Here is a 14381-nt window from a genome sequence, read left to right as displayed (position 1 = left end):
TACTCTATTAACCATTCAATTCATATAGAGAAGAATGGTTGAAGGGTTGAAAATGGTACGGGGTCTTGGTCAAAAGAACAATGTATTTTTTATGACAATATAGGATTAACCTTGTAAGTGATATGGTGGAACTTATTCTTTACAATATAGTAGAGGCCACTACAAATGAAAAACCTATCAAGATTTGACATCAATGTTTGTATCTCAATAATTGAGTTAAGAAGAGTCTTTAATTTTATATTTTAAATCTAAATAACATGTTGGAGTGCATTATATTGTGATACATCTTTTATGAATATATGATGTTCCTTTTGCATATTAGCTTACCCTCTCTTATATGTTTGTTATATGTTCGTATCTTTCTTTTTTACAATGATCACCGTATTAGTGTGGGTAAATGAATATACAAGTTTAGAGTTTTCTTTAAGAGATGATGAACAAGTAGTGGAACAATTGTAGATCATGTTAGGTATATTTTTGGTATAGAATCATAGTTAAAAACTAAACGTATACAAGTCTTATATTATTATAGTCTTATCTTTTGTATAACAATACTAATATGAGATCTACTTTAAATAAACATATTTCTAAATGTTTTTAATGAAATATTTTATTTTAGTAGTATGATTACATTAAAATTAAAATAAGATGTTAAAAGGAATATGAAATTTTAATTAAAAAAAATCATTTTGAGTTAAGTTTTTAAATCCACAACACTTAAATATTAATATTTTATTTAGGCTTAATACCTCTTTTGGTCTCTCGAAAGAGGAGGAATGTTCATAATCGTCGTACCTTTTTTAAAATGTTCAAAATGGTCCCAACTTTTAAAAAATTTGGTCAACTTAATCTTTTTTGGTTACGGCGTTAAATTTCTAACGATACAGCTGCCACCCTGGACAAAAGTTAATGATGTGTCCAGTTTATCTGACTGCGTGGCAACCCTAATTCCCAAACCCTAGCTTCCTTGTGCCGCCAGCACCATGGGCAACCGTAGGCCGCCGTCAGCCACCCTGTCGTCTTGCTGCAACCTCGCCATCACCCAACACCAGCGTCACCGCCGGTAGCCACCATCGTCACCAATACAGAACGCGAACGCCAAAGTCGCGAGTCCTCCATCATCATCTTCAACATCTTCCTCGACTTTCATCTCCACCATGAGACACTTTTCAGGTCACCGTAGAGCTGCAAGGACCACCATCCACCATGACCATTGCAATAGCACTCTCTCGCACACACCTGTAGAAACCCAAACGGAGAAATCCCCAATTCCAAAAATCTTTCGAAACCTAAATCACCGCCACAGCTCTTCAGTTCATCTCCTCGTGAGTTTCGCCCAACCTTGAGCTAGCCATCAGCGCCTCCACCAGACCTAAATCGCGCCATCTCCCACTGTGATAGAAACCCACTATGGCCAATGTTCATCATCTTCTTCGCACGGTAGAACCATCACGCCGCACCTCCAGATCGCAACCTGCACACCATGGTTTCTCCACCTTCGCAAACCGCGAGCACCTGCAAGAAAAGAAATCCAGACAGAGATTCCAGATCCAAATTGTAATCCTGATCGCGCAACCATGGTTTCTAAATCACGGCTTTAGGGAGCCTGAAACGTGAGGCAAGGTTGTGGCAAGATGGCAGGGTAGCTGACGGCGGCCTACGGTTGCCAATGGTGCTGGCGGCACAAGGAAGCTAGGGTTTGGGAATTAGAGTTGTCACGCAGTCAGAGAAACTGTACACGTCATTAACTTCTTTCCAGGGTGGCAACTGCACTGTTAAAAATTTGACGCCGTAACTAAAAATGATTAAGTTGACCAATTTTTTTAAAATTTGGAACGGTTTTAAACATTTTAAAAAAGGTAGGACAATTCTGAACATTCTTTTTTTTTTAAGACAAAAAAAGGTATTAAGAAAAGAAATAAAATAATTGAATTCTTATTGGGCAAGAAGAAATGCCTCTCTCGAAAAAAACACTTTGTTTCATGTTCATCAATTACATAGCGATGCTTTTGTCTTTTTCTCAGTCTAAATTTTGTTCAACTTGTTTTCTCTTTCGGTTATTTTTCACATGCATCTGTCAAGAATGCGTAGTTTGGGGACAACAATTTATTGCTCTGATTCCCTTATCATCAGAACAGAAGCTTTCTTTATCATTAGAAAAAAAAAGGTTTAGAAATGGAAACAGAACATATCACCTTTGTAACAGTTCATCAAATTAGTCCCAAAAAAGGTATAAAACTTGAATTTTTTTATGAAGGGTTGATGTTTTCTGTTTAAAAAAAGTTACAATACATCACCCACAGAGGTTACTTAACGTTACAAGAACATTAGTAATAATAACGATTTGATTTAAAACTGTACTCTTTACCAGATCAAAGTCCTTAATTTCAACTGGGGTGCTGGACAAAAGCCTAGGGACAAATAGTTAGGCAATAATCAAGTTGAAAAAGTCAGAGAATGGTGCAGCATGAACTGCCATTAGAGATGACAAAAAGAAAACTCATACTGCTAGATAGAAAGTTCATAATCAACCTAGATAAATTCGTATCAATGGATAAAAAAATGATGTGTAGAGATGAATTAGTCCCTTCTTACAGCAAAACCATGTGACTGAAATTCTGGCCTTAAAAGTCTGATGCAGAAGCATGTGTTGGACACTGGATCCTGTACTTTTTCCCTAAACAAGAAGCAATTTAAAATTGATCGTAGCATTATAACTTAATTGGTGACCATTTATTGGGTGTGGCAGAAGTCAATTAAGCATTAATTAATGCGAGATCATGTGGGGGAGATTCAAGAGGGATCGGAGCAAGATTTTGCCACATGGCACACCTTATTACTCAATAAATCACTTTCTGAAGATGGCCACCAAGAGCTGCCCAAAGGGAAGAGGAAAAGCAACTAGGCAACCTCCATTGAACTGAAATCAAAGTAAAGTTTGGTAATTATCCTCTGTTGACAACAACGCTTAAATCTGACTTTCCCACTGAAAATTAGCAGACAAAAAATTAACTACACATTTTATTAATACAAAAAATAAGACTCTTGTGTTCTGTTTTTGAACCTGTCTGTCCCACCCCAACTGCCTCTCTCTCTCTCTCTCTCTCTCTGAGAAGGGGCCTGTTACTTTTTCCTTTCTTGAGGTTCCTTGAAGTGTGTGTGGATTGTGGAATACACAAAGTGCTTATTTTTATTGCTTTGCATCAATTTTATACTTGATCTAGTTACCAACTCCAGTGGATAGAGTTTTAACCTTTTACTTTCTAATCTCTTCTACCCCTGCCATGGAAGACTCTCTGTTCTGTTTCTCACAATTCATGAGCTCAACCTGTTCTCAAGACGCACTTCTTCTGGCACTTGCCCTTTTCACCAAAGACTCTTCTGGCTTCTTCCATAACCTTCCTTCTCATTGCTTTGGTGTCACTATATGTGGGTCTTCTTCAATTTAACCTCTAGTTGTTCTTGCTTCAAGTAATAAGCTTCCAAAGCTGTAGTTTTATTTTTCTCCTATTTATTGTCCTGTTGCTCTGTTGACTCACTTCTGAAGAGGTTATATTTGGAGATGGGGGTGATCTTGGCTCTGATTCTGCAGCTGTTGAAGCTCTGCGTCATTGGCTTTGTTGTGGCATTCCAAGGATCTCAAGGTACGTTCTTTGTTCTCAGAACTCTTTGTTGAAGTTACTGTCTTCTTCAGAAATTTTAGCCTGAGTTTGTTATAGATTATGACACACTTATGCTTTGGTTAGAAGTACGTGATCTTGATTAGTATACATGTTTTTAAAATTGTTATAAGAGTATCTATTTAAACCTTTATACTCAGAGCTAGGATAAGCAAAGGAGGCATTTGATGTCCTATTTCTGTTGTACTCTTGCATTGCCTACAAAATCTTATCTTGGTTTGAATATATTAAACAAAAGGCAAGTTTCTAATGGTTTTATAACCCTTGGTTACACCCTTCGTTGTTGCTGTGAGCCTGTCTTACTAGAATAAAAATACATTGGCTGCTTACTACAGATTCAGCTGATATATAGTTAATGGTTCTTTCTGTCTGTGATCATTGCTTCATAACAGGAGTTATCATTTGCTAAGCATAAAAATAGATGCATATAGGATTTACTGGCTTAAGAAAATCGTAGCTTGTAATTTACAGAATATTTAAAGTCAGAGGGTTTCTTGTAGTGAAGCTACTTTTGGCATATTGATTGATTTCTTACCCTCACCGTGATCATTTTAAAATCGTGGAGGTTCATCTAGTGAAGGTACTTTTAACGTGTGCATTGATTTCTTAGTTCCATTTAAATGCTCATTATGAGAAGCTAGTGTTGTTCCTTAAGAATCTAATGGCCTTCAACATTTAAATTTGTAGGGTCCGAAATTTGATTTCGGAACTCTTCCATCTCTCAATTGAACTACAATCCTTCATTTTTATATCAAAATTAGTTTTCCTAATACACACAGAGTACAAACTAGCCTGAAAAACAAGACAGAAGAGAAATACCAAGATTCCAAATGTTAAATTTTTCATCAAGATATAACTGATGTGAGGCCAAACCCTGAACCCTGACTAATGAACATAAGTCATCGGATTTGATAATTTTAATCCTGCTGATAGAAAAGAAAGTTGATATTTTTTTCTTTTCTCCCATGGAACTTTTGGCTTCCGATTGATAATATGTTCTTCTAGGGTCTATTATATTCCCATCTCCAGCATTCCTTCCAGTCATTCATCCTAGTGGTGAAGCACCTGCTCCTATCCATCTTGGACTGCCATGGGGAAGCAGTCCACCAAGATCACCTTCAGATCCTAATGGTATACCTAATCTAATCTAAAATCAAATCTAACAATATGATACAAAATGAATTTGAATTTTAAGCCTTTTGAACTCTCCCTATTAGCTTATTCTGGTATCTAATACTTCTGTTCCTTCTTCCAGGGTTTGTTATATCCCCATCTCCAAAAACCATATATGTGAATCCTTCCCCCAGTGAAGCACCTGGTTTTATACACCCAAAAGAACCATGGAGAACCATTGCACCAAGCCTTCAAGAAGTACCGAATGGTAATCTCAGTCCTTTAGTCCACCAGATTAATTATATTGCGATTATCTGACCAGAAACTTGGGTTTTCACCATCCAGGGCCATTTTTATTACCACCTCCTAAATCAGCTCCAACTCCCGAGAATACAAGAGAATCTGAACCATCCATATCTCCTAGTCCTGGTGCAAGCACCATTACATCAACATCACCACCGTATAATGGTGCTCTTGGACCATCAACTGCAGAAAGGAATGTTTCACCATCCATACAACTAAGTCCACCTCAAAGCAAAACACCTGCTTTTAGTCCTCCTGTTTTCACACCAATTGCTCCAGGTACATGACCGAGAAATTTGTTTTCTGGGGGAAACTTCCCATTAAGAATAACCCAAATTCAACTCTTTTATCACTTCTTCAACAGCTCCCATTGCAGTACCTTCAGGGAATTTGACAAAAACTTCACCAGTCAGCCAACCAACTGAACATGGAAGTTTCCCTCCCAAGACTGATGAGAGGAATACGAGTCACAAGCCTGAGCCAGCTTTTCCAGGTGTGTGATAAAAAGTCTTGTCATGTAGTTGGTATTCTGAATGATGGTTTTTCCATTTCATCATATCCAACTTCCAGTTGGTATTGACCTAAAAATATGCTTTTCTATTGAATACTTGGAACAGCCGTAGTTCCAATACCTTCTACACAGTTGCCCAAATATTCACCAGTAAGCCAGCCAAGTGAAAATGGAAGTTTGCCTCATAGAGATGATGCAAATAATGGTCACATCCCCGAGCCAATATCACCAGGCATGTGATGAAAGTAAAAAAGTTGTCTCCTGATTTCTTCTTAAATTTCTTCTTTTTATTAACAACTTGTAGTTGGTATTAAGCCAAAAGTCTGTTTTCCTAATGCATTTCCAACAGCCCCTTTAGTATTCAGTTTTCCTGAACATCCACCAGTGAGTCAGCCAACCGAACATGGAAGTTGGCCTCCATCTGTTCCCAGAGGTCACACATTGGAGCCAGTTTCACACGGTAATTCTATTTGAGGGTTTATAATTGTTTTTATTTTCTTTCATTGCCAATTTTCAGTTGATACTGAGTTAAAGTATTTGATTCCATGACCATTTTTAACAGCCCCAGTTGCACAACCCCCTACAAATTTGCCAAAAAATTCGTCTGTTAGTCAACCAACTCATGGAAATTCCCTCCCTGATCTTCACAATGGAACTGCAAATAATGGTCACACTCACACCCCAGCACAAAAAATGTCACGTATGTTGTTTAATTTTATATAACTGTTGTGATTCTAAACGTCCTTTTTCATGAAAGCACAAAATATATTGCATCATCACACAGAAAATGGAAAATAACCAACAACATCCTTATTTTGATGAAAGAAGGTACAAATTAAAATATCTATATTCTCCCTTTTACTTGTATCATTAATTTTTCTTTTATTTTATCCCTGCAGCATCAGTTGCACCATCAAGTCCATTTCCAGTAGATCCACCATTAGTCCACCCAGTCATACCAGCAGCTTCTCCATCCAAATCACCAGGTGCAAATTTTGAGAAAGGATTTTGTACCATTACCCCCCCTCCCCTGGTTGATTTTGTTGTTTTATTTCCAAATACATTACAGTTGTTCTTTTCTGTTAAAGATTTAATCTTTTCGTTTCCACATCTATAGTCTTTCTACTCTTCGAATGATGAAGGTTTAAAACCAATCTTATGTACAATGTGCATTTTTTTGTTGAATTACAATAGTTATTGATGTCCCACGAATTATATCTCTATCTCCTTTTAACCTCACATGACAAGGAGTTATGAAGTGAGGATTGGATTATGTACCTGAAAAATTGAATTGAGATAAAAAAAAAGAATGTGACTGATACGTAATGTTTAGTTTACATGCCTAATCTTTGCAACATGCAAAGTGGAAAAATAAGCAATAAGCAATATGGCCTAAGTGGTGCTTATAAGGTTTAGTCCGTCCTGCTTTCTCGCTGCACACACCTCAATCCCAAGGAGCTAAAACCACAAAGTAGCTAAATATGAAAAAGAATATGCAATCACTGAGATAAATTTAGTTACAACTATTAGCATATATCTTTACAATGGAGCATCTTTTACCACATTGGAATACAATAATTTCTTCAGCGTTGTTAGTTCTATTGTGCATTAATTTAATTAGCACAAAAAATTTGCTGCAGCACCTATTGTCTCTCCTGCATTGACTCCTTCCAGAAGCTTTAGTTGGAAAAAAGGTGGAGAACCAGTTTCTGCACCAGTGTACAAAACACCAAAGCCACTACCGGCTATAGTACATTCCCCTACTCAAGGTATATGATAACATTAAACTATTTTTGATGAGTCACATTCTTCTAGAGGATTGCCTATTCTACTTACAGGATCAATCCTTCTTCAATTGATGGAAATTTAATTAGCACTAAACATTTGATGCAGCACCGGTTGTCTCTCCAGCATTAACACCTTCTAGAAGCTTCAATTGGAAAAGAGGTGGAGAACCAGTTTCTGCTCCTCCATACAAAACACCAAAGCCGCTACCCGCTAAAGTACATTCTCCTACTCAAGGTATACAGTAATATTAAACTGCTTTTTATGAGTTTCCATTTCTTAACTAGAGGATTGCTCATTGTACTAAAAGCCTGAATAAAAACAAGATTACCCTAACAATTCTGTCAAAAACCTACTCTTCCAAAAACCTTAGCTGGTTAAAGACCAAGAAAGACTTTATTCTAAACGCTTTCCTTCACACGAGTTCATTTGGCTTAAAAGTGGACATTGAACATTAACGTTTTATCATGCATTGAAATTCTATTTATTTCATATTCAATGGTAATGGCAAAGTTTTGAACTCAAGAACTCTTTGTCATAGAGACTCCAATATCATGTGAAAAAACAACCCTCGTTAAAGTGGGTAAAGGAGCACATGAATGATTTTTTAAGTCTAACAAATACAGAGTTGACATAAAGCTTGAATTCTGATGGAAATGTAATTTTACCTTTTTTAAAATTATCTTATCAGCATTCTTTTTTATCATCTCCAATTATTTACTATCTAAACCTAAAGCTTTAGAAGATGGAAAACAATACAGAAAACAAGGAATGTAATTTTAATTATTAAAATACGCACTAAACCAATATATTTATGTACGCATACTGAGTTAACTTTATTATTTTCTTTTATGCCGTGGTTCCTCCTTCTGCAAATGTAGCAAGGCAATTTCACTATGCTCCTGAACCATCTCCTAACAAAGATTACCCTCCTGCATCTTCACCTTCAACCACATTCTATAAGCATCACCACACAAGGAACACAATCAGAAGCCCTGCTCCTGCATCATCATATTCAGTTTCTCCTTCCACTTTAAAACACCAAGGTTTGTTTTATTAATCAATCAATATAATTGTTTCACACAAATTCCGAAATTCACTACAATTGAATATATTACTTTTTGCTTGGTTATTTTATGTAGATGAACCAATTCCTCCCTCACGGTTGCCAGCAAGTAGGCAAAGACAACATGCTCCATCACCATTGAACACAGGTACATAAAAAGTTTTGGTGAGCTTATAACATGTTTCTTCTGTTAGACTGATAAATAAATAAATAAAGAAATAACAGGAAATTTAATCACTGAAACTTTTGTTCACAGAAGGTTCAACAGTTTCCCCGTTTCAGTCACCAGTAAGCCAGATTTCACCAGCTCCTTCTCCATCCTTCAAAATACTCCCTCATTCAACCAAAAGTAAGAAAGACTAAACTTGTATACTCATTGCATACATTTTAGAAGTCTGGTCTTTTCAGTACCATCTACTTATCCTTTTGCATCCATTGATTGTGTTTATTATTGCAAGTTCCAATTCATCCTCCCGAGGTATCTCCTTTTCGGCCTTCTTCCAAGAGCCCTAAGAAGCCGATCCTACCTCGTAATCAAGCACTACCACCGCCACCTCCCAATGAAGGTTAGTTAATAGTTAAGGTTTTATTTGTTTCCTCTCTAGTAAAAGAGTTATTTCTGCTAGTGTACGTTCTTTTTGCCTAGTGTCTTCATCAAACTGAAAAATAAATGTCTCTTCTTCATTTTTTTAGATTGTATATCACTGGTTTGCTCAGATCCTTATACAAGTACTCCACCTGGTGCACCTTGCAAATGTGTGTGGCCCATGAAAGTCGGTCTTCGCCTTAGTGTTTCTTTGTATACTTTCTTCCCTTTGGTTTCGGAGTTTGCTTCTGAAATTGCCATTGGGGTTTTCATGAAGCAAAGTCAAGTTCGCATTATGGGAGCTGATGCAGCAAACATGCAACCTGATAAAACTATTGTATTCATTGATTTGGTACCACTTGGGGAAAATTTTGATAACACTACAGCCTTTTTAACTTCTGAGAGATTTTGGCATAAACAGGTTGCTATAAAGACTTCTTACTTTGGTGATTATGACGTATTATATGTGAGCTATCCAGGTATATTTAAATTTTGAATGTCTTGTACCCTCTTCCTGACTTTTCTTGTTAGAAATTTATGTGGCTCTTTCAATATAGGTTTGCCTCCATCTCCTCCTTTACCTCCTTCAAGCATTACAATTGTTGATGGCGGTCCATATTCTGGCGGTGGCAATAACAGTAGGACCATAAAGCCCCTTGGGGTTGACATATCAAAGAGGCAGCATAAAGGTGGAATTAGAAAGGGCATGATTGCTGTTATTTCTCTCTCAGTTTTTCTAGTAGTTGTTTTATGCTTTGCTGCTGCTTGGTCCTTGTTCAAGTTCAGAGATCATTCAAGTAAACTGGCATCAACCCCACATGTTCTGTCTCCTCCACTTACCAAAGCTCCAGGTAATACAATAATAGTGTCTTGAAATCTGGTCAAGTAGTGCATTTTTCATGTTATAAACGTTGTCTTGGTTGATCATTTATAAAAAAAAAAACGCTGTATTCTACAAAAAAAAAAAAAAAGAGAGAGAAAAGGTGTATAAACGCTGTATTTTTTTCCTATTAAGAAAAAACAATACAAATTTCACAGGTGCTGCTGGATCAGCAGTTGGAGGCAGGCTTGCTTCAGCTTCAACATCATTCCGGTCTAGCATTGCTGCTTATGCAGGATCTGCTAAGACTTTCAGCATGAATGACATTGAGAAAGCCACAGATAATTTCCATGACTCCAGAGTACTTGGAGAAGGTGGCTTTGGGCGTGTTTATAGTGGTGTACTTGAAGATGGGACAAAAGTGGCAGTCAAGGTTCTGAAAAGAGAGGATCATCATGGTGACCGTGAATTCCTATCTGAAGTAGAGATGCTTAGCCGGCTTCACCATAGAAACTTAGTTAAATTGATTGGTATTTGCGCAGAGGTCAGCTTCCGGTGCCTGGTTTATGAACTCATTCCAAATGGCAGTGTGGAATCCCATTTACATGGTACTTAACTAGCTTAGTCTCAAATACCATTCCAATAATTAAGTTCTTTAAGTTAATGATTTTTCTTACATTTGATCTTGTTCTTTGGTAGGGATGGACAAGGAAAATAGCCCCCTTGATTGGAGTGCTCGGATAAAGATAGCACTTGGCTCTGCTCGTGGACTGGCTTATCTGCATGAAGATTCAAGTCCTCATGTCATACATAGGGACTTCAAGTCTAGTAATATCTTGCTGGAAGATGATTTTACTCCAAAAGTATCTGATTTTGGATTAGCCCGAACAGCAGCTGATGAGGAGAACAGACACATATCAACACGTGTAATGGGAACTTTTGGGTAACAGACTTCTTTCTTTCCTTCTTTTCTTTGGATATGTTTATGTACAAGTTACCTCCTCGTATTAGTACCTCTTAAGTTTATCTTATCACTTACTTAATAAATTTGTGTGGGTTTATTGATTAGATACTTTAAAACTAGAACCCTATCAATTTAGTCAAATGAAGTAATTTCTTAACCATGTCTAAGAACATTTGCTTCTGTAGCCATTTGCTTTTTAACCACGTCCAGTTATTGGTTGAAAACTATTTTAATTATTTGCTGTTATACTATTATGCATTCCCTGAATAAATTTTCTTTCATATTTGAAAAACAATTTCAGTTATGTGGCTCCGGAGTATGCAATGACCGGCCACCTTCTTGTGAAGAGTGATGTTTACAGCTACGGTGTTGTCCTCCTTGAGCTCTTGACAGGAAGAAAACCAGTAGACATGTCACGACCGCCCGGTCAAGAGAATCTCGTTGCATGGGCTCGTCCATTGCTCTCAAGCGAAGAAGGAGTGGAAGCAATAACAGATCCATCTCTGGGACCTGATGTGCCTTCTGATAGTGTGGCTAAAGTTGCAGCCATTGCTTCTATGTGTGTACAACCAGAGGTTTCAGACCGTCCTTTTATGGGTGAGGTTGTTCAGGCTTTAAAACTAGTGTGCAATGAATGTGACGAGGCAAGAGAAACAGGCTCAAGTTCTACCTCCGTTGATTTCAGTCATTCTAGACAAGTATCAGATAATTTTCAAGGCCAATCCTCAGCCACCAATTATGATTCTGGAGTTGATATTGAAAATGGGCTGTTGGCATCAGAGTTATTCAGCTCATCATCCGCAAGATATGGAAAGCGAGTGTCAGGATCATTTAGAAGGCATTCTTATTCAGGTCCTCTTAGTACTGGAAGAAGCAAACGGTTATGGCAGATAATTAGAAAGCTTTCTGGTGGTAGTGTCAGTGAACATGGAACTATGTTCAAGTTATGACCAGGGTTCAATTGAGCCAAATTGCAATTTTTGAACTTGCTATGTGCATACTACTTCTCTTATCTCCTTCACTTTGTTAATGTGCAGTTCTGAACTCTGCTAGAGGCATTGCTCTTCTCTGCCTAAGCCCTTTGAAGTTTGACAAGAGAATACAATCAACTTGTAAAGTGGTGTTGACATGTTTCTCTGCTAACCTGCAAAACCATGTGTACGTAACTATACTAACTCTTTGAAGAGAGCAAGCAATGCCAATCTAGCTTGAAAATAGAAGATGACTGAAGATGGCCTTTACTAAGACCCAATGGCAATGCAATGCAACATACAAAGTGTAGTCTTTGCAGTTGCAGCATCAGGAGTATAATGTTGAATGTATTTAGAGGAGGAGATCAATGAAATATAGTTCATGTATTCCGAAGATATGATTCTAGAAATTCGGTTCCAGAAATTTGATTCTGAAAATATAATTCTGAATAGCTTATTCTGGAACTTTTCCGAAAAATATATTCGGGAAGTCATTTTCTTGAGATGGTAAAATGATCATTGATGAGGGGCGTGAAGAAATTGATGGGTGCAGGAAGTAAAATCTCTTATTTGGGTGTATAGACTTGTCCATGTGCTAGGGCGTTTGTTTTCTGCACTTCACTGATTACTTTTTGCACCATTCAAAATGACTTATAGAAACGCGGAGTTAGAGTGAAGAGTGTCAGAGAAAAACTCAAAATGTCCAACTTATTGATTGTTTCATAAATTTAGGTTTTTGTGTTTCACACCAAAACTTGGTTTCATGTTCATCATCTTTATTGTCACACCTCTCTTTTCATCTTACCTCTGCTTGTCATTGTGTTCTGTTGTTATTCTTGTTTGGTCTTGAGTTCTCACCTTGTGTTCTATTATCGTTGTGCCATAACATCATTTCACCTGTTTGAAATGTTTGGGGTCATGTTACATTACCTCCTCCTCATGCATTTTTGACTTCTTTTTCATGTAAGGTTTTGGATTAGGGTGTCACATTTTGTGGCTTAATTTAATCATGGGTTTATTATGATTTGGCTTCATTGTTGGGTTATGTTTATATACAAGTTTTAAGATGTATGGAAGTAATTCAAATTCTATTGATGTTAATGTTGTTATATCTCACTTTCACCTAGAAGTAAAAAGGTTGTAGAAAATAGGATAATATAAGGTGGAAATATAGAATAAATGTTTTAGTTAATGGGAAAAATGTGATCTGTAATTATTGTTTGAAGATATTTAATGGAAGAATTTATATATTCAAACATCATCATGCTAGTAGTAGTAGATATGACACTCCTAGAAGAATTAAAGTATTAATGATGAAAGTTGTAAAAGAGGATTTATAGGCCTTTTGCATGCAACTCTCTATTTACCTTAATTCCCATTTGAATTATGAATTAATTCTTATAAATGGTGATCTTAAAGTGAAATGGATTGTATAAATGCATGAAAAAAAATAGTTAATGGTGTTGTAAAAAGGAAAAAAAAATAATCAATTTGAGATTTAAGGACTTTCACAGTGACAAAAGATATTTAAAAAAAAAATCAAAGGATTATAGGAAAGTTATGCTTATTAGAAAATGGTGGGTGATAATGTTTAAGTATGAAACTCTTTAAAATAAAGAAGTTTTGCTAAGTTTTGAGTTTGACTTGTAGAATTTATGAGTATGATTCGAGCTCATTTAAAATAACAATTCAAGTTTATGAAGTTATTTAAAATTTTTAATTTTCTTTTTTTTTGGTTTATATACTTACTAATATATCATATGTGATGTATAACTTTAAATTAAAAAAAATATACAAATTAGAAGAATGTTTCTCTCCCACTTAATTATATTAAGTTGAATAATGAACAAGGAGAAAAATAATGTTCAGATTGAATAAAGTTAAGATGAAAATGACTATGTTAACTACAACAAGTTTAAATTATCAAATTCTATATATACTTTATCTTATAATATAGTTTTTTTATGTCAATTTTGGTGCAAAATTTTCATCTAGAGAAAGATATTGAAAATAATTTCATCAAAGAATTTGAATAAGAAGACATATAATCTTAATCATATTTGTGTTTTTCAGTTATTTAAAAAATAAATATATTGTTGGTGTACTGTATAAACATATTTGCTTCAATATTATGGAACTGATCATGAATGTGTATTTTGTTTTATTAAATTTCCATATGAAATAAACTCTTACCAAATTATGAATTAAGATTGCAAACCTCTTAGTATATATAAACTCTTGAATATGACAATCTTAAATATGATTGGATTAATTCACACTCTAATCAATTCCACAAAGATTTTCTATAGAATTTTTTTCCTTCTTTCTATCAAAATAGATTATACAAAACAACACCTTAACAAATAATCACAATTAGATTGACAATTTATGTTATGTCAATCAATTTTTTTATAGATTATATATATATATATATATATATATATATATATATATATATATATATATATAAAAGAAAATGTAAAATATCATCTCACTCTAATTACCTTTTTTTTTTCACTCCAAAATATTTGCAACTTACAAGAAAAAGTATTCTCTTTCATATAAATATGAAAAACATTTTA

The 14381-nt window shown here is 35.6% G+C and overlaps 1 protein-coding gene across 10 annotated transcripts; it reads left to right on the top strand.

The window, feature by feature from the left end:
* Nucleotides 1-2935: 2935 nt before the first annotated feature.
* On the top strand, nucleotides 2936-12553 carry LOC124841563 (Protein kinase superfamily protein). 10 transcript variants are annotated; one of them, XM_088105848.1, is made up of 21 exons: nucleotides 2937-3429; nucleotides 3548-3644; nucleotides 4686-4811; nucleotides 4936-5061; nucleotides 5139-5375; nucleotides 5461-5589; nucleotides 5714-5839; nucleotides 5957-6067; nucleotides 6170-6307; nucleotides 6507-6593; nucleotides 7248-7376; nucleotides 7501-7629; nucleotides 8274-8438; nucleotides 8535-8606; nucleotides 8715-8807; nucleotides 8917-9024; nucleotides 9152-9523; nucleotides 9602-9895; nucleotides 10083-10472; nucleotides 10564-10807; nucleotides 11130-12553. In XM_088105848.1, exons 2-21 carry the CDS (start codon nucleotides 3563-3565, stop codon nucleotides 11776-11778), a joined length of 3807 nt encoding a protein of 1268 aa, XP_087961974.1. In that variant the 5' UTR covers nucleotides 2937-3429; nucleotides 3548-3562; the 3' UTR covers nucleotides 11779-12553. The 10 variants fall into 10 exon arrangements, with proteins under 10 accessions (XP_087961975.1, XP_087961974.1, XP_087961976.1 ...); XM_088105849.1 differs by having other exon boundaries at nucleotides 2936-3644; nucleotides 8718-8807; XM_088105850.1 differs by having other exon boundaries at nucleotides 2937-3644; nucleotides 5473-5589.
* The last annotated feature ends 1828 nt before the right edge of the window (nucleotides 12554-14381 follow it).

This window comes from Vigna umbellata, chromosome 2 (assembly GCF_029865625.1).
Source record: "Vigna umbellata cultivar VRB3 chromosome 2, Vumbellata_1.0, whole genome shotgun sequence".
Lineage (NCBI taxonomy): Eukaryota > Viridiplantae > Streptophyta > Magnoliopsida > Fabales > Fabaceae > Vigna > Vigna umbellata.
This window is presented reverse-complemented; position numbering and strand designations above follow the sequence as displayed.